General features: G+C 46.2%; 1 protein-coding gene across 6 annotated transcripts in view; it reads left to right on the top strand.

The window, feature by feature from the left end:
- Positions 1 to 18483, top strand: part of SBF1 (SET binding factor 1) — a 112987-nt gene that overhangs the window by 54579 nt on the left and 39925 nt on the right. For all 6 annotated transcript variants that reach the window (XM_088129082.1, XM_088129081.1, XM_088129080.1 and 3 more), the window contains exons 5-15: positions 2640 to 2750; positions 4145 to 4250; positions 4568 to 4700; positions 4863 to 4971; positions 6504 to 6617; positions 14478 to 14555; positions 14822 to 14935; positions 15726 to 15854; positions 15978 to 16076; positions 16585 to 16789; positions 17983 to 18095. In XM_088129082.1, the coding sequence (XP_087985208.1) occupies positions 2640 to 2750; positions 4145 to 4250; positions 4568 to 4700; positions 4863 to 4971; positions 6504 to 6617; positions 14478 to 14555; positions 14822 to 14935; positions 15726 to 15854; positions 15978 to 16076; positions 16585 to 16789; positions 17983 to 18095 (1311 nt within the window). The remainder of the gene's footprint in view (positions 1 to 2639; positions 2751 to 4144; positions 4251 to 4567; positions 4701 to 4862; positions 4972 to 6503; positions 6618 to 14477; positions 14556 to 14821; positions 14936 to 15725; positions 15855 to 15977; positions 16077 to 16584; positions 16790 to 17982; positions 18096 to 18483) is intronic.

Raw genomic sequence — 18483 nt, 5'->3', positions numbered from 1 at the left:
CCACAGGAAAGCATTGCCATAAATGGCTGTCCAGCCTCTGCTTGAGCTACTGGGCAAAATGCAGCTCACCGCTGTCAGTTTACCCTAACGCTTATCCAGGCTCTGCTTTCTTGTCAGCTAGGGAAAACGGAGTATTTTTCAAAGCACACACCTCTCCTTCAGTAAGTGTGGATAATAACGATTGTGGTTTAGTGATTAAGATGCTGGGCTCTGTGACAACCTTGGGGGAGCCATTTGCATTGCCAATTCTGTGGGCAGGCAAGTTGCTATATATTTTTTTGCCATATATTCCCAGGGCCACAGGCCCTGCACTGAGTTGAGAATTAGACTAGATGTCTTCTGAGGTCCTTTCCAGTCCTGTGATTTGATAATGGTGCACTGCCACCAGTCATGTGGTTTGTAGTTACATATGTCAGCCTGAACACCCAAGAATCCTGGCCTAAGGATGTCACTTTTCCAGGGCTTCTCTTTTCTGTCCTTAAGAACCCAGTAGCGGGCACAATAGTAAGAAATAGAAATTATCTATTTTAGTTTAAATTAAAACAAACATCAAGCGTTTTCCCAACGAGCATCATAGAATCTTAGAGTTGGAAAAGGCTGTTGAGTCCCACCCTTGCTCAGCACAAGAATCCAAATGAAGCATGCCAGACAGAAGGCTGTCGAGGTTTTGCTTGAACACATCCTGCAAGGGGAGAGGGCTACCCCTCTGGGTCAGTGGTTCCACTCTCAAAATGCTTTTTCTGTTAGGAAGGGCTTCCCTAATGTTCAACTGTAATCTGCCTTCCTATAAGAGAAGTACACTGTTCTGTGTCCTGCATCCTGGAAGGAGAAAGAACAGGTCTGGACCTTTTTTTAATGCGACCTTGGGACGCTGCAACCGTTGTAAGTGCAAGCCGGTTGCTAAGCAACCAAATTGCGATCATGTGACTGTGGAGGTGCTGGGATGGCCGGAACTTCAAGGACCAGTCATAAGTACCACTTGTTCAGTGCCATTGTAACTTCGAATGGTCACTGAACGAGTGGTCATTAACCAAGGACTACTGGTATATCAAGGAAAGAAACCCAAGAATAAAATACCAGTATCAGTGCAGGATCACAAATCACCCTGCCCCAGGTCCTGCTGAAAGCTCACATTTTACAGGCTCTCCTAAATGCCAACCAGATAAGGGCTCTGTAAGATGACATTAATTTTAATTCCTGGACCTGGAGCGTGTCCATTTTACTCAGTTTAATAGGATGAAAATACATCTGGAGAGAAGCATTCCTGCAGATACCCAAGCCCTGAGACATAAAGGACTTTAGATGACAACCAGCACTTTAGAATTTCACCCTAAAGCCAACTGGCAGCCAGTGCAGCTCACAGAGCAGAGGTGTTACTCATGACTATTCTCACCACTGCTTTCTTGATCAGTTGCAGCTTCTCAGTGGCCTTCAAGGACAACCCCATGTAGAGTGCATTGTAGTAGCTGAACTGCAAAGTGACTATGAGCAGGGTCTCCTGATCCAAGAAAGGGTGAACTTAGTGTACAAAGATGGATCTGCATGACTGTCACCTGCTCTTTGAGCAAGACTGGGAAGTCCAGGTGAACTCCCAAAGGACCAGTTCTATCTGGGAAAGTGCAACCCTATCAAGAATGGAAGTTGGAAGATTCTCAGAAATGTGGGATCCATAAATCCAGAGCCACTCTGTCTTGCTAGAGTTGATCCTGAGTCTGTTCCTCCCCCTCCAGACCCTGAGTCAGAACCTCAGAACCACATTACTTGGTTGGACAGGGACTGAAATGTATAACTGGTATCAGCTACGTATTGGTAATACCGGACCCCATATTAATGGATGATCTCATGCAGTGGCCTCATGTAGATGTTAAATAGGAGTTGGGAGAGTGTCAGGTCCTGAGGAATCCTGCAAAGAAGATGTCTCAAGGCTCAATCTCTCCCCTGTGCCCCCAACCCAACTGGAAGTGACCCTGAATATTTTATTTTTTAGTTAATTTGTTACAAATTTTAAACCACTTGATAACCAAAGTTCTCTGGGCAGGTTACAATAAGACACTAAAATTCAGTTTGAATAAAAACATATAGAATACTGTAAAATGCAAAATAAAAATACCATATAAACTAGGCAACTACAAGGCAGTCATTCAAAAAGTAAAACAACATGAATTAAATGCAGTTGAAATACAAGGAGAAGACACGTTAAAGCCTGAGAAAAGAGAACCACTGCAATACAGTGCCTCCAACTCCCAGTCCTGGAGACGATTCAGAATTACTATGCTGGTCTATGATTGTAATAAAGATTGATTTGCTTTAGAATGCTATCCTGATCGGTGGTATCAAAGGCTATCAAGAGATGGAGTCACCCCATTTGGGCCTTGTGCATGCCCAGCATCTTTGCCAGTCGTTAAAGTTCCCACATAAACCTGAGGGAGGTGCTGCTGCCTTAAGACTTGAATGAGTAGAAGCCTGCTAAGGGTCACGCGGCCCTTGCACCAGGCTCAAGGCAATTTCTCTGAGCCCTTTGCAAAGCGAACACTGCCCTGGTAGAGCATGCTGCTGCTGAGCCCAGTTTCCCATCACGGTGGCACATGCTTCTAGATGGGGGGCCTCTGCTGAGCCCCCTGTGTCCTGTGCTCCCACAGAACTGCCTGGGGCTGATCTACACCATCTATGTGGACGGACTGAGCACCTCTCTAGAAACTGTAATTGGGAATCTCCTGACGTGCACTATCCCCATTACAGGGGGCTCCCAGGTGAGTTCTGTATTGGCCCCATGTCTTTGACCTTAAAGTGACAGATTCTCAGGGTAGATCGAGGGAGGGGGTGTGCGTGCCCATGCAGGAAAGTCCTTCCCCACACCTCTCTTCTGTTGATCAACATTGCTTCGTTGTGAAAGAGCTGATGCGTAGCAGCATGGGGGGTTTCTCCAGACAAGCTGCGAATGGGAGGTGATGGCGGCTTGCTTCCTGCAGGGAAGTTCAGCTCTTTCTCTGCTTTTGTGGCATTGTTTCTACTTAAGGCAGGGACCAACAGTCTTTTTGTAGCTGGGTCCCCACTTTTCATTAGAGGGGCTTCTAAGATGCGTGCATTGTCTACTAACTCGCCTGTTTCATTTATTTTATTTTTTATTTGCCAAAAATAACATAGCAGCAATACTCCTGTTACTTTACTGCTTGCTTAGAAGGGTTCCAGAGGGCTCGAAAAAGGCAACGATGGGGCATGTGTGCCATGAGTCAGAGATGGGCGTTTCCCACGGTTCTGGAGGCGAGGCTGCTTTGCCAGCTTTGCCTGTTCTCTGCCTTCTGTGTAGCTTGCAGCAGTCTTGCAAGCCCCCTGGGACTCTCTTTGTAGGCAGGCCTCTAGCAGTGCTGGGGGAGAAGGGGAACTGGGCCTCCTCCTTGCTCTCCTGGGCCGTGTCACAACCAGCGCCCGCTCCCACTCCCACTCCCTCTCCCTGCTTTGTGCTGCTGCCTTGTGGTGCTCTGCTGTGCGTGCTTGGCTCCTTCTCGCTTGGCCATCGGTCTGTGTTGTACTGTGTTTCTAACTGATCATGCTATTTCTGTCTGTCTCTGTCTCAGCCTGACCTGGATGACGAAGCAGCGGTACGCACAACTTTTCTCTCCTCGGGGCTGCCTTCCTCTCCCAGAGGAGGCCTGGGGGGCTCCAGTGGCCTAGAAGGGCCCACGAGCAGCTCCCTGTTCTCTTTGCTGTGTGTTAGGGAGAGTCTTGTGAGGCTGGGGAAAAGCATGCAGGTTGCCTTCTGCCCTAGCTTTCCTGCTGTCGGGTAGAGGGCCTCAGCTGGAAACTGAGCAGGACTGGACATTCTGCTATAGGGCCCAGAAGGGGTATGTGAGTATCCGTGTGGCCTTGAATTCGCCATGAGCCAGATCATGTGGGCCCTTTCTAAGCCATAGGACTGTGCAACAGCTGGCCATCATGGAAGGCAGGGGGCTTTGCATCCAATGGGGTGAGACAGGTTTTTCACCGCATCTGAGAGCTTCTCTGGAGTCCTGCCAGGTTGTCTTTCAGACTTCAGCTGCTCTTGTGAGAAGAGGAATTGCCAAGAGCTTATTTCCCGCCAATTTCAGTTCCTTGGCCTGCACAGCTTTTGACCCTTGGGGGCTTGTCTTTCTCTCCCCTCTTGCAGAGGACAATTTCTCTGGGTGCAGGTGACAGGCAAGTGATCCAGACGCCTATCAGCGATTCCCTCCCCATCAGCAACTGCAGTGTGGCACTCCTTTTCCGACAGCTAGGTGAGATCGTTCAGGCTGCTTGGGAATTCATTCTTGGGTGGGGTTGGCTCTCCATGCTACTGTTGTTCTTGGGAAAGTCGTCCCCAGTCCCAGAAACTCCAAGCCTGTTGGTTCTGGGAGGGCACAGCTGTTCCTTTGGTTCTCAGGGGCCCTGTCTCCAGGTCAAGAGATGCCTTTGGAAGGTCTATTGAGAGGGAGGAAGGGAGGGATTATTTTGTTGGCTGCTGAATTGTTGCATCCAAGCGCAGGATGGTCCAGCTGCAAGCCTCAGAGAAGCCCCTTCTTCAGCCTTGACAATCCCTGCCCTCCTCTTCCAGGGATCACCAACGTATTGATTCTTTTTTGTGCGGCCCTGACCGAGCACAAGATCCTCTTCCTCTCCAGCAGCTACCAGAGACTCACTGATGCCTGTCGGGCACTGCTTGCCCTCATCTTTCCCCTGAAGTACAGGTCAGTAAAGAGAGACTCAAACTGCTGGAACTGCCAGAGCTCCTCTGCCCCTAGTAGAATATACTCTCCCCTGAGCTGCTGCTCTTGGAGTAAGGAAGTAGATCCCAAGGAGCTGAAGAGTCTTTCTTTAAGAAGTCTGCTTTGTCGCTTTCTTGGTTACAGCTTCACATATGTGCCCATCCTGCCAGCTCAGCTCCTGGAGGTCCTCAGCACACCCACCCCTTTCATCATTGGAGTCAGCTCCATCTTCCAGTCGGAGACACAGGAGCTGGTGAGTGTCAGGTCCACCTAGGCATCTGGAAGCATGGCATGAAGTGCCTCCCTGAACCTTTAAGGAGGAGCCCAGGTTTGGGAGCAGACTGAATTTTCTAGCAGGCTGCTCCATTCCCCATCCCCACGTTCTTGCAAGTGCCTCTTCTCCTGAGCTGCCCTCTGTGTAGGGAAAGGGAAGGGCTTTTTCTATACAGGTACTCCTTGGTTAACAACCACTTGTTCAGCAACCGCTCAAAGTTGCAGTGGCACTGAACGAGTGGTATTTATGACCGGTCCTTGAAGTTCTGGCCATCACAGCACCTCTGTGGTCAAGTAATAACGATTTGGTGAGTTTGGCAACTCACCCACCCACCATCTGCTTGCGAGCCGCTCACAACTTGTGACTTCCTGCTGGCTTCCCCATTGACTTTGCTTGTTGGGAGCCAGCAGGAAGTTGTAAGTTGTGGTCATGTGAGGTACTTGTTTAACGACCCATGATCCTGGCTTAATGATGGCAACAGAAGAGAGCTACTGAAACCTATTGCACAATGGGTTACAATGTACAGGACTCTTTAGCTTAGATGAAAGGTTGGGGTGAATACACATGCTAGGATAAGAACATGAAAATAGCCCTGTTGGATCAAGCCAAAGCCCATCTTAGTCCAGAATTTTGTTTTTCACAGTGGCCAACCAGATGCCTCTGTGGTGCTAATGAGGAGGTGGAGACATACCCCCCTCCCCTCCCTCCCCGTTCCCCTGCAACTGGTATTTGAAGGGAGGCTGCCCCAGTTGGAGGTACCATGGAGTCTTTAAGATTGATAGCCTTGATGCTCCTGTCCTCCATGAATTCTTCAGTTCCCATTTAAGGCCTTCCGAATTAATGATCATCACCGTGTCTTGAGGAAGTGAATTCCGTAGTTAAGTATGCTCTGGCGAAGAGGTCCTTTCTTGCCTGTTCTGAGTCCCCTTCTAGTCAGCCTCATTGATGACTGTGGGTCCTAGGGGCTGCACAGAGAAGGCTTTTCCCTGTTTACTTTCTCCACGCTGGGTTGGATGAAATCAGTTTACACCAAAGCTCAGCAGAGCCATCCAGTGAAACCAATTGGCCAGAGTGGGTCGGGTGGATGGGTGGGTGAGTGAGTGAGTGGAAGATTTGTGGCAGACAAAAGACAATGTACTTCTTTACAGAATTTGATCTCATAAAAAGTACTTGGTGGTTAAAGACATAAGGCAGATTCAGGAAGGAAATGATGATCAGTCGTGACCAAATGGCGATGACTGTATTTTACCTTGAATGTCATGAAATGCCAGTGGCAGAGAACTGTGAGTGGCAGAGTCAATTGTGCTTCAGGGCTTAATCCCATAGGAACCAGTTTGACCCCATGGGAGGAAGAGATGACACTAAATGGATCACATTTCAGGGCTCTTACATTCTCCTGCCCCTCTCCAGGGAAACGTTCTGGGTCAGCTTGTGGGGAAGGCTTTGAGCTAGGTTGGGCCCAGGGGAGGCTGTGGATGTGAGGTCTGCAGCATCTTTGTTGCTTTTCCCAGTTGGATGTGATCATAGCAGATCTTGATGGAGGGACAGTAACTATCCCAGAGTGCATCCATATCTCTTTGCTGCCTGAACCTCTTCTCCATCAGACACGTGAAGCCCTCTCTATGGTGAGTGTTGTGTTACTTTCATTTCTCCTAAGATGCCTAGAGGACGCTGGCCTAGTGGAAACAAAAGCTGACAGGGGAGCAGCACAGATGGTCACATAAGACTCTGCGCCCATAAGGGTGCTTTGGGTGGCTGGTGCCCTGGGTGTGGGTGAGCCTTGTTATCCCCAGAAGTAATTTCTGCAGGAGGCAGGTAGTCCTAGTCCTCTGCATAATGTGGGACAGAGGACAGGCTGCAGCTGTCCAGCTTCAGAAGATGTTTGGAGTCATATAATTGGCAGCAGAGTCAGATGTTTTTCTGCTCTTGTAGGGCTGTAGAGTGGTGTTTAAATCTTTTTGAACGTTTGTAATTCTTCCAGGTATGTTTGCTCAGCTGGTCACATAAAGAGGTATTGAATACTTCTGAAAAAAGAAATAACTCTTTAAAAAAATCACCAAGTTGATTAAAGCAAAATAACAGGATCCCTGTTTAAGATATGTTTTCTTTCCCATACCTTTCTGAAATAGTTAAGAAAACTATCAGTTTCAGATGAATAGGTTGTTTCAAAGAAAATGTTTTAGTCTTGAAACCAAACAGACTCCAGAATAAGATTGTGCATGCAAACATAACATATATACCCATCATACTCTTCACTTTTGGGATAGTACAGAAAAAGACTGAGATACAGTCAGCAAAAGTATTAAAAAACATAAGAGAAAAAAAGGAAATGTAGATAATACCTCTCCATACCTTTTTCTCCTTGCCAACCATCTTTGTTGCTAGCACATTCGTAGATCATTTCATATATTGTCTTTTGTTCTATAACTTCTCGCCTCTTTTTCAGGATTTCATCGATTCCATCCACCCACAGCTTTTGGGTTTCCCCTTCCTCTCAACCCCTTCCCCTTTTCTTCATGTATTTCTTTTGCAGTTTGATCCTCGTCCTTTCTCCCTGTATTAGCAAACCACCTTAGCCTGCTCGCCAGTCACTGTTATATCCAGTCCACATTAATTCATCCCCTGTTCATTCTTAACGCATTCTGTGTCAGGAGACTGCATATGTCCGTGAGTTGGTGGGATGAGGACAATATCTTGGCTTACAGGGTAGTCCCTAGATTCAAGATCCTAGCTGTTACAGAACAACATGATCACACTTGTGATAAAACGCGGCTTAGGTTGCAAAAACTGACCCATACTGCCTTTATCATTAGCAGAGAATACCCCATGTGTCACAGATGTGACTAAGGCCAAGTCTGTACCTTCTTTGGTTATTTGGCCATTTGGAAATGCAACAAGGGATGAGAATGATGATTCTCACCCAGGAGGCTTAGGTGCAGGCATGTGTGTTTTGCGTACAGTGGGGCAAAAAAGTATTTAGTCAGCCACCAATTGTGCAAGTTCTCCCACTTAAAAAGATGAGAGAGGCCTGTAATTTTCATCATAGGTATACCTCAACTATGAGAGACAAAATGAGAAAAAAAATCCAGAAAATCACATTGTCTGATTTTTAAAGAATTTATTTGCAAATCATGGTGGAAAATAAGTATTTGGTCACCTACAAACAAGCAAGATGTCTGGCTCTCACAGACCTGTAACTACTTCTTTAAGAGGCTCCTCTGTCCTCCACTCATTACCTGTAGTAATGGCACCTGTTTGACCTTGTTATCAGTATAAAAGACACCTGTCCACAACCTCAAACAGTCACACTTCAAACTCCACTATGGCCAAGACCAAAGAGCTGTTGAAGGACACCAGAAACAAAATTGTAGACCTGCACCAGGCTGGGAAGACTGGATCTGCAATAGGCAAGCAGCTTGGTGTGAAGAAATCAATTGTGGGAGCAATAATTAGAAAATGGAAGACATACAAGACCACTGATAATCTCCCTCGATCTGGGGCTCCATGCAAGATCTCACCCTGTGGGGTCAAAATGATCACAAGAATGGTGAGCAAAAATCCCAGAACCACACGGGGGGACCTAGTGAATGACCTGCAGAGAGCTGGGACCAAAGTAACAAAGGCTACCATCAGTAACACACTACGCCACCAGGGACTCAAATCCTACAGTGCCAGATGTGTCCCCCTGCTTAAGCTAGTACATGTCCGGGCCCATCTGAAGTTTGCTAGAGAGCATTTGGATGATCCAGAAGAGGCTTGGGAGAATGTCATATGGTCAGATGAAACCAAAATAGAACGTTTTGGTCTAAACTCAACTCGTCGTGTTTGGAGGAGAGAGAATGCTGAGTTGCATCCAAAGAACACCATACCTACTGTGAAGCATGGGGGTGGAAACATCATGCTTTGGGGCTGTTTTTCTGCAAAGGGACCAGGACAACAGATCCGTGTAAAGGAAAGAATGAATGGGGCCATGTATTGTGAGATTTTGAGTGAACACCTCCTTCCATTAGCAAGGGCATTGAAGATGAAACGTGGCTGGGTCTTTCAGCATGACAATGATCCCAAACACACTGCCCGGGCAACGACGGAGTGGCTTCGTAAGAAGCATTTCAAGGTCCTGGAGTGGCCTAGCCAGTCTCCAGATCTCAACCCCATGGAAAGGAACCCCTTTGGAGGGAGTTGAAAGTCCGTGTTGCCCAGCGACAGCCCCAAAACATCACTGCTCTAGAGGAGATCTCCATGGAGGAATGGGCCAAATTACTAGCAACAGTGTGTGAAAACCTTGTGAAGACTTACAGAAAACGTTTGACCTCTGTCATTGCCAACAAAGGATATATAACAAAGTATTGAGATGAACTTTTGATACTGACCAAATACTTATTTTCCACCATGATTTGCAAATAAATTCTTTAAAAATCAGACAATGTGATTTTCTGGATTTTTTCCCCCATTTTGTCTCTCATAGTTGAGGTATACCTATGATGAAAATTACAGGCCTCTCTCATCTTTTTAAGTGGGAGAACTTACACAATTGGTGGCTGACTAAATACTTTTTTGCCCCACTGTATGTGGTTTTAGGTTTATGCGGTTCATATACCCACCTGGCAAATATTAATTCTAGAAGCGTGATTGATTTGTGTATGATGAAAGAATTAGTGATGGATACAGTGGTGATGAGAGATTCTGAATATGGGACAGGACATTTTTTTATTGTAATTCATGAAGGAAAGAAAGGTAAATGAAACAAGATTAAAAGTTGGATGAATGTAGGAAGAGTAAATATGAGTCTTACATGAAAAAAAAATAGAAGATAGATTAATTTCCCAACAGAATGACTGGAAAGTGAATGTAAGGAAAGAAGAGATAGTAGCTGCTTGGAAATGAATGAAGAGAAGTGAAGAGAACCAAAGAAATTACCTGACTAGGGATAAAACTGAAGTGAGGGGGTGCTGGAAAGAGTATTTTGGAGACTGTGTAGAAGCACTGGTACTATGTCAAAGAATGGAATTGAAATGAATGCTGTAAATCATAGAATGCCAAGAAAAAATAAATAAATGAAGCAAAAATCATAAATGTGGTAGGGATATTTAACCATGGTGAGGTTGCAGATATAACTGGTGTCAAGGGAGTAATGTTAAAATAGGGATGTGGTTTGCATATGGATTGGCTGTGCATCTTGTTTAATGCATGTTTGAACACTGCAACTGTGCCTGACAATTGGAAAAATGTGGTTATTGGTTCCCAAAACAAAGGGAAAGATGGCAAGAGCAAGCAAAAAACACAGGGGAAGTGCTTTATTAAGTATATCTAGGAATGTTTTGTTGAATTCTGATTGAAAGGACATAAAAGATGATAATGAGCAAACTTTGGGAAGTGCATAAATATAAGAAAGCAAGTTTAATCTTCAACTGTTGATTTAGAGAAAGCACCTGATAAAGTGAAGAGGCTTCAGTATAGAAAGTTTTGTAGGAATATGGAATTGAAAGTTGGTTGTGGAATGCAGTAAGAGTGATGTGTGTGTATGGTGTGTTTGTGATGGAAGTAAAGCATAACCTAAGAAGAAATGGAATGCTGAGTGAATGATTCAACAATGAGCAAGACATAAGACAAAGTTGTGTGATGTGTTCTGATTGTTAATATGTTTACTGATAAATGTATAAGGAATGTGTGAAGTCACATTAGAGGTGTGTTCATTAGGGTAGAGAATATATGTGTATTTTTCTATGCATGTGATGCCATGTTGTTGGCTGATTTGCAGAGAATGTTAGATGGTTTGATGTAGCAACAAGCATGGATCTAAAAATTAATGTATCAAAGACCAAGGTGGTTAGGTGTTACAGAGTAAATGGAGTGCACATTGCAAGTTGTAAACAAACAAAAAAAATAGATGAATTTGTATGCCCTGGTAGAATGTTTACTAAAGATAGGAAAATGGAGAAATTTTAAGATGGAAAAAATGGTGGTGGAGAAGTAGTGGATAATATGTGGTCTGTTCAAAGCAAGGAAAAATGTCTATGTATAAAAACATACTTCTGCCCACCCCATTACATGGAAGTGAGAATTTGGTATGTCAGGAGAAACAAAAATGAATGCAGTAAGAATGTTGTACTTGAGGAGTATGTGTGGTAAGAGAGGCTGCTGGATGAATGACAACTAAAAAAGCGTATAGGTAGTCCTCAAGTTACGACCATTCGCTCAGCAACCATTCAAAGTTACGATAATGCTGAATGAAGGGACTTATGACCAGCCCCCAAAGTTCCAGCCATTGCAGCGCCCCTGCAGTCATGTGAACAAAATTTGGGTGCCTGGCAACCAGCTTGCACTTAAGACCAATTACAGTGTGCAATCATGTGATTGCCATTTGTGCTCTTCCCTGCCAGCTTCCCCCTAGCAAAGTCAATAGGAAGCCAGCAAGGAAGGTCACAAGTCGTCGGAGTAAGTCTCCCCACCTCCCCTGCCTTTCTTTGCTTGCATGCACCATGCCTGCACCATGCCCTCCTTTGCTCTCATGCACCCTGTGCTCTTTCCATGGCCTCCCTGCAATCACACATGTGAATCATGCACCCTCTTTCCACGGCCTTCCTGCAATCACACACACCCCGCGCTCACTTTCCATGGCCTCCCTACATTCGTACACCGCCCCCCGTGCCCTCTGTCCTTGGCTTCCATTTGATTGCACACATGCACACACATACCCCGTGCCCTCTTTCCACGGCCTCCCTGTGATCAAGTGCACCCCATACCCTGTTTCCTTAGCCTCCCTGCAGTCACATGCATCCTGCACCCCGCACCCTCTTTCCCAGGCCTCCCTGTACTCGCACCCCACATGCTCTTTCCCCGGCCTTTCTGAATTCATGCTGCACCAAGCACCTCCTCCCCCAACTTGTGGGCGGCCTGCGCTGGGCCTCCCCCACCCGCCTGCGGCACCTCTGTGCTCCTTACCTGGGGACTCCCTCTGCTTCCTGCTTAATGACCCACATATTGGGGTTATGACGCCAGCTGGGACTGCCTGGATTGCTTTCACTAAGCATGCAGTCACGTGATGTCGCACTTTATGACCACATCACTTAGCAATGGCAATTCCAGTCCCAACTGCACTTGTAACTCGAGGATTACCTGTATGATCAGTAGGTAAGAAATACATTGAGGTGATTTGGTCCTATAGAAATACTGAATCACAAAATGAATTTATGAAGGAAGAGCAGATGGGTTGGGTGGAATAGGAAGATCAAAGGTTGTGTTCTTATGATCTTGAAAAAGAGAAAGGTGAGCAATTTAAAAAACCAAAGGCAATGTGTGAAGGAGCTTATGGACGTGATGGAAGCAAAGATGGTTTATAAGAATAGAAAGATGTGGAAAGTTGTAGTGAATGGAGTGGGTGTAAACTAGCTTTTAGCTATAGTTTGTTTTCTTTTTCTTATCTCCCATTTTCTGTTTCTTTGGCTGACTATTTCTTGCTCCTTTTTTCTGCTCTCCATAACCCAAAAGGGAGTAGTGTGGTGGGTATGTATGTTTGTTCTTAACCCTGTCTCTTCTAGTTTTACCACACATTTCTGAAGGAGCCCATTCCCACTGAAGAAAGCTAACCCCTAGTATCAGCCGGGCCTCATAATACGAAAATAAACTGAAGTTACATAATTTTCAGCATCTGTTTATTAACTGCACAAAGATTATGAGGACAACTTTAAGCAACAGGACTGGAGCAGTTGATAGGGCATCTCGCCTTGTGTTCAGTGCAGTTGGGTTGGGTCCCATGTTGTTACCAGACAGGCAGAGTGACAGGACTGAGAAGACCGTTCTCCTAGGCAGCTGTAGAGCGAAAGGAAGATGATCTTGATGGAAATATGCAAAAACTGTTACCTTGGCAAAAGAGGCTGAGGCATTTTTTAAAATCCAGAGCAACGAGATAACATTTGGAAGTGGATCAGACAGTTGCCTCCCTGATTCACTGGAGTATAAGAAGGGGGAGAAGGTACAGCACAGTCCAACTTGCAAGATTCTGTTGTTATAGCCCATCTCAATAAAAATAGTTTTAGCCTTCCTATGGAATTGATTTCCTGATCTGGTCTACCTAGTGGGGCTGACAGCAGCAAGACCCGCAATCTGGTAGCTCTTTGGTGCATGCATTTAAGAGCATGTTTTGTGGGGGGTACCTCTTGCCACCTTAACCTGTGGCCCATTCATTGGTTTAGAGATTCTTCTGTCGTGCAGAGTGATAATCACAAACACTCCTGTTTGTGCAGAGCGCAGCAAAAACTCCAGGAAAATATTATCCATGAAAGCAAACACAATGCAATGTCCATTTCTTGTTTCCCAAAGAAATCCAGTCAGAAAATATATACTAACTGGTGTTTATTGATAAAAATGCAAAATTCCATAAAATGCAAATATCATACAAAATATAAAGAAAAACACATCTTCTCATTATATTGTAGCATCCAAGACTTATTAGCAACACAAGCTTAACAAAATCTCTAGCTACAAACTCTTAGAGAAGAGGTACACTACTTGGTACTTTGTTACAACTATGTAGCCCATAAAACCTACATAGTGGCTAACACTAAAACAACTAACAACTACTCAGAGAGGCTGCACATTTTCCTCTCCTTGTATTATAGCTCTATGCCACCCCCACTGGGTAACTAGCATACACACGCCAATAGGTGGCAGTAAATAGCACAATACATAACACACAATAACAGGTGTTTTTCACATGATCTCTATAACCAAAATATTATTTGTTATTGTTGTAAAGATAACGGGATGAATCCTTTCCCATGAGAAAGAAAATCCTGACACCTTCCATGTCATAGAATCCTGGGGTTAGAAGGGAGCTTGGAGGTCTTTCAGTCCAACTCCCCATCCATGGCAGGGATCCTCAGACCATCCTAGACCAAGGGCTGTCCAACCTTTCTTTGAAAACCTCTGGTGATGGAGCCTCAAGGCTCCAGTAAGAGTTCTTCCACTTCTTAATACTGGAGCTTAATTTGACTCTCGGTATTTGAGTGAATCTGTGTGGTGGGGTTTTAGACGAAGTGTCACAGCAAGTCATTTGGTTTTTTTCATGGTTGCTCATGGAGGCCTAATTCCCCAGGTTAGCAGAGCTGCCCCTGCATCTTGAACATATCTTTTCAGATTGCTAATGAAGACTCACAAAATGGAATGGAAATCATTCCCTTTCTGTGGAAAATTAGTTTTTGGCAGGAAGGCTGAGGTAGAACTCTTCCAGTTTTCTTTTAAGGGAGGTTTTCGTTCATGTGAGTTCCTTCTCCACAATCTGAAATAGCATGGTCAAAATACAAGGTGGCTCCTCTTCTGCTGCCTGTAAAAACATGCCCACGGTTTCTGCTCTTTTATCCTCTGCACAACCTCAAATCTGGTTCTTTTCGAGGGGAAGTTGCATTTGCTTTACAAGTTGTGCCCCTGGAGAGAGGTAAATGGAGACCCTTCCCAATTTGAATGGATCATTGACTTTGTTTGAGCAGGTCTTGGACCCGGAGTTGGAGATGGCAGATCTGGCCTTCCCACCATCCACCATCTCTGCTTCCTCCCTCAAGATGCAGGTAAATGGGTGTAAGCTATAGAAGGGCTGGCTGGCTCGACTTTTGGGAGCTGTCCCGAGTGTTCCGTAGCCTCAGGAGACAGGCTGGGTTGCAGGGATGCTGGACGGGTTACAGCTCTGCAAAAGGGGCATGGTTACAAAGTGCTGCAGGTTGCAGTGACTTTCGGGAGCAGGCAGCCAGGACTGTGGTTGATGCCCCGAGCCTCGCCACTCAGCGGCCTTGTTTGTCCCTGATGTTTCTCTCCTCACTTGCCTGTTTGGCTGTAGGATAAGGAGATCCGGGCAGTCTTCCTCCGCCTATTTGCTCAGTTGCTCCAGGGCTACCGCTGGTGCCTGCACATCATCCGCATTCACCCGGAGCCAGTCATTCGCTTCCACAAGGTAAGGCTGTGGAGGGGAGTTGGCAGAGCCAGGCTGGCCACCTGCACCCAGGAAGGTGAATTCTCTCTTGTCTACCCAGTGTAGAAATTTTGTTCAGAGCAGCCTTTAGCAGTAAAATAACCCGGTCTTCCGACACTTATGAACAGGAAGAATCGTACAGGTGATGAAGTTCCAAATCGGGTTCCAGTATTATGTTTTATTTATTTTTATTTTATTTATCCAATTTATATAGCTGCCCATATCACTTTTACAAGCAGCTCTGGGCAGCTTACAACAAAGTTAAATCAGTAATAAATACCTAAAAACCACTCTAATTAGTAACTATTAAAACATCAAAAGCTATAAGAACTGAGCTAAAACAAAAGCAGGCAAAGGGATGTTAATAATAATGGAGCCACCTCACTAGCTCACCCATCCCCTGGGGTCCCCAGGCCTGTTGACATAACCAAGGTTTGGACCCAGAAACAAACTGGTAACCCATGCCCAGCAGGATGGGAAAAAAGATTTTCTTTCATCAGGAATTGAAGTTCCCACATCCTGAGCTGGGACTGGGTCCAGCTCTTCCAGAAGTGCCTGTGTGGCCTGATGCCCTGAGTCCTCCCACTGAGAAGGCTGTAGAGGGAAGAACGGTCCTTTTCTCAGCCAGTGCAGTGAATGCCGCTGTCCCTTTCTCCTGGATTGTTTCTCAGGGTAGTGCTTGACTGGGGGAAACTCTGGCCTGTGGCCTACCCCAAAAGCACAGGCACCCTGAGGAAGGTGCTGCATGATAATTTTCTCTCCCTTGCTCTAGGCAGCCTTTCTTGGACAGAGAGGGCTGGTGGAAGATGACTTCCTTCCCAAGGTACTGGAGGGTATGGCGTTTGCTGGTTTTGTGACCGAGAGGGGCCCCCCCTACCGGGAGACCGACTTATTTGATGAGGTGAGAGGTCATTGGGGAAGGCAGTTCAACCCTGTAGTGTACCATATCTTCCGGCTAATTGGGAGGGGGTGTTAGAGTGCTTTTTTTAAAAAAAAGAATTCTTCCTTCTTTCTCATTTCTTAGCTTGTGGCCAGTGAAGCAAAACGGATGCAGGCTGATGAAGGAAACAAGGCTAAGATTCTGCGGCACATCAAGGAACTAGCAGAACAGCTGTACAAAAATGTATGCCTATGTGCATCTGGGTATAAGAAAGTATGTGTGTGCAAACACTGGAGGCAGCCATTGAATTGCCTCCGGAGAGCAGCGTTCCCTCTTTTGTTCCAGATTTGAGGACTGGGACTGGGCAGAGAGTGCAGTGCCTACATCACCTAGGCACTTGGCTGGGATTCCTTCCTCCCCACCCCCGAATCAGCAGGTTGCTTTTCTGGCATTCAGCCGTGCACCCATATGCTTGCTTAGGCAGGTCTTGTCAAGCAGATACTGTCATGTAAAAAGTGAAGCCCAGCGGATTCTGTTGCAGCAGAGGGCAGGAGGAAAATGGAGAGATGCCAATTTTGACTGGGCCTTTGGAGAAACTTCTTAGAGCCCAACTTGTTTGGTGATGATGAGCCTTGGTCCTAGAACAGGCTGGCTGCTGTCCATCAGGGATGCTTTACGTACAGATTTTGCATTGGCTGTATGGACTGTGTGTTCCTGCTTGGTGACTCTGTCTGTGCCTTTGTTGGTCCAGGAGAACCCTTATCCAGCAGTGACAATGCATAAGGTGCAGAAGCCCACGGAGGGCTGTCACCTGCGTCTGCACCAAAAGCCATTCCCCCATTTGGATGAAGGGACCATCCAGTGGATTGTTGACCAGGCCACAGCAAAACAGCAAACAGCACCTCCTTTGGTAAAGGCAGAGAAGAAAGCCATGGTGCCATCTGGGCCACCCCTGGGTATGTGTGTGCTAATAATGTGCTGGTGCTGAGACTGTTGCAGCCTTGAGGTAGCATGGTCTGTTTCTCTGCACGGGGACAGCTAGGGGTTGGAGAAATCTGCAAGCAGGAGTGATAAACAAGTTTCTCTTTGTTTCTCTTTGACCAAGTACTACATACAGAGACTATAGGAGCGGGCAGCTATAATAAATAAATAACGATGTGTTTAAGATGTTGGAGGGGCACTGGGGAGAATCAGGAAGCCCTCTGGGTGACCTTGGCTGGTCACTCACTTATTCTCTCAGCCCAGCCTACCTCACAGTTTTGTTGTGGGGAAAAATAGGAGAGGCAGTGCTGCATATACCACCTTGAGTACCTGAAAAAGGCAGGATATAAATGTAAAACATAAATTGATGTGTCACAGGCTCCCAAGTCCTGAAAGGGATGGTTGACTTTAGCTTCTGCATGCAGGATAGGTTTCAGAGGCCCCCCTTCTTGCCCTCGCCTTCCCTTTGGACAACTCATGCAGTGTTTAATAAGAAGATAAGAGCCCTGAGACAGGATCCAGCCAAAGACCATCCAGCCTTCTGGATCCTATTGTGGCCACCACACCCATTCAAGAAGTCCACCGTGGCCAGGAGAGAAATTGCCCAGTGCTACTACAGCTCCTCAGCAGATGCCCCTCTCTTAGGAGATGGGGTGCCACCATCCGGACTATTCCCAATTCTCCCTTGTCTAGATTTGGTGGCAGCAAATTCAGTAGATGGCCTCTGGTTCCACCCACATTTTCTGCCACATGGATGACTTTTTAATGACCTGGTTTCACTTCCCCTACCTTCATTCTGAGTCTGAAAGCTCTGCATTACCTAACTCTTCCTCCCAGAGGAGCCGCTCTAGCCTCCTAACCTTTCTGGTTGCCTCTTTCTGCATCTTTTCCAGCTCTGCAGTGTCCTTTTTGAGGTGCTGTGACCAGAAAAAGGATGTTGTGGAGCTGGAAAAGCTGCAGGAAAGAGCAGCTCAAATGATGAGGTTCCAGAGATCAGCGAAACAAGGATGCTCTTGAACACCCCTTTGGTCTGGGTGAGGTGAGGGATGTTGGCCGCTCCCTTGCCCAGTTTTGGCACAGATGAATCCATGAAGGCTGACATGAGGGAGTGGGTGGTAGTTTTCCCAGTGTCTTCAGACAGATACTTGCTTCCTCTCCCCCCTTTCAGGAACCCTCATGGAGCGGAACGGGATGCTGCTGGCCAACAGTGCTCGTCGATTGGAGGTGGTCAGGAACTGCATCTCCTTTGTCTTTGAAAGTAAGATGTTGGAAGCCAAAAAGGTGAGAGCTTGGTGGGCCTCCTTGGGACATGACAACCCGCCCCCACCCCCCCGTGTAGGATCTAAACCAAGAGATTAACAAGGTCGGGATTTTTCAATATCAGTATGTAATGTTAGTGTGCATTTTACACCAAATACTTTCATTATATAAAGAAAAAAGATAAGAGCATCCATTATCTGTAAAACGGAGGCTTGAAATGTAACCCAGACCAGTTGTTAGATCCCTTTCCTCTGATCTGCAGTATAAGGTTCAGAATCCCCAGAATACAGGCCACTTGGCTGCTCCCCCAGGAACTCACAAGGTGGTGGTGAGAGTTCTCTCGGCAGGCATGAAAGAGGCAGCGCCTCTCAAAGCAGGTTCCCCCACTCTTACTGTCAAGAGGATGGTC

This window comes from Python bivittatus, unplaced genomic scaffold (assembly GCF_059951505.1).
Source record: "Python bivittatus isolate LINGU-HERP-01145 unplaced genomic scaffold, Pbiv_v1 ctg000730_np1212, whole genome shotgun sequence".
Taxonomy (NCBI): domain Eukaryota; kingdom Metazoa; phylum Chordata; class Lepidosauria; order Squamata; family Pythonidae; genus Python; species Python bivittatus.
This window is presented reverse-complemented; position numbering and strand designations above follow the sequence as displayed.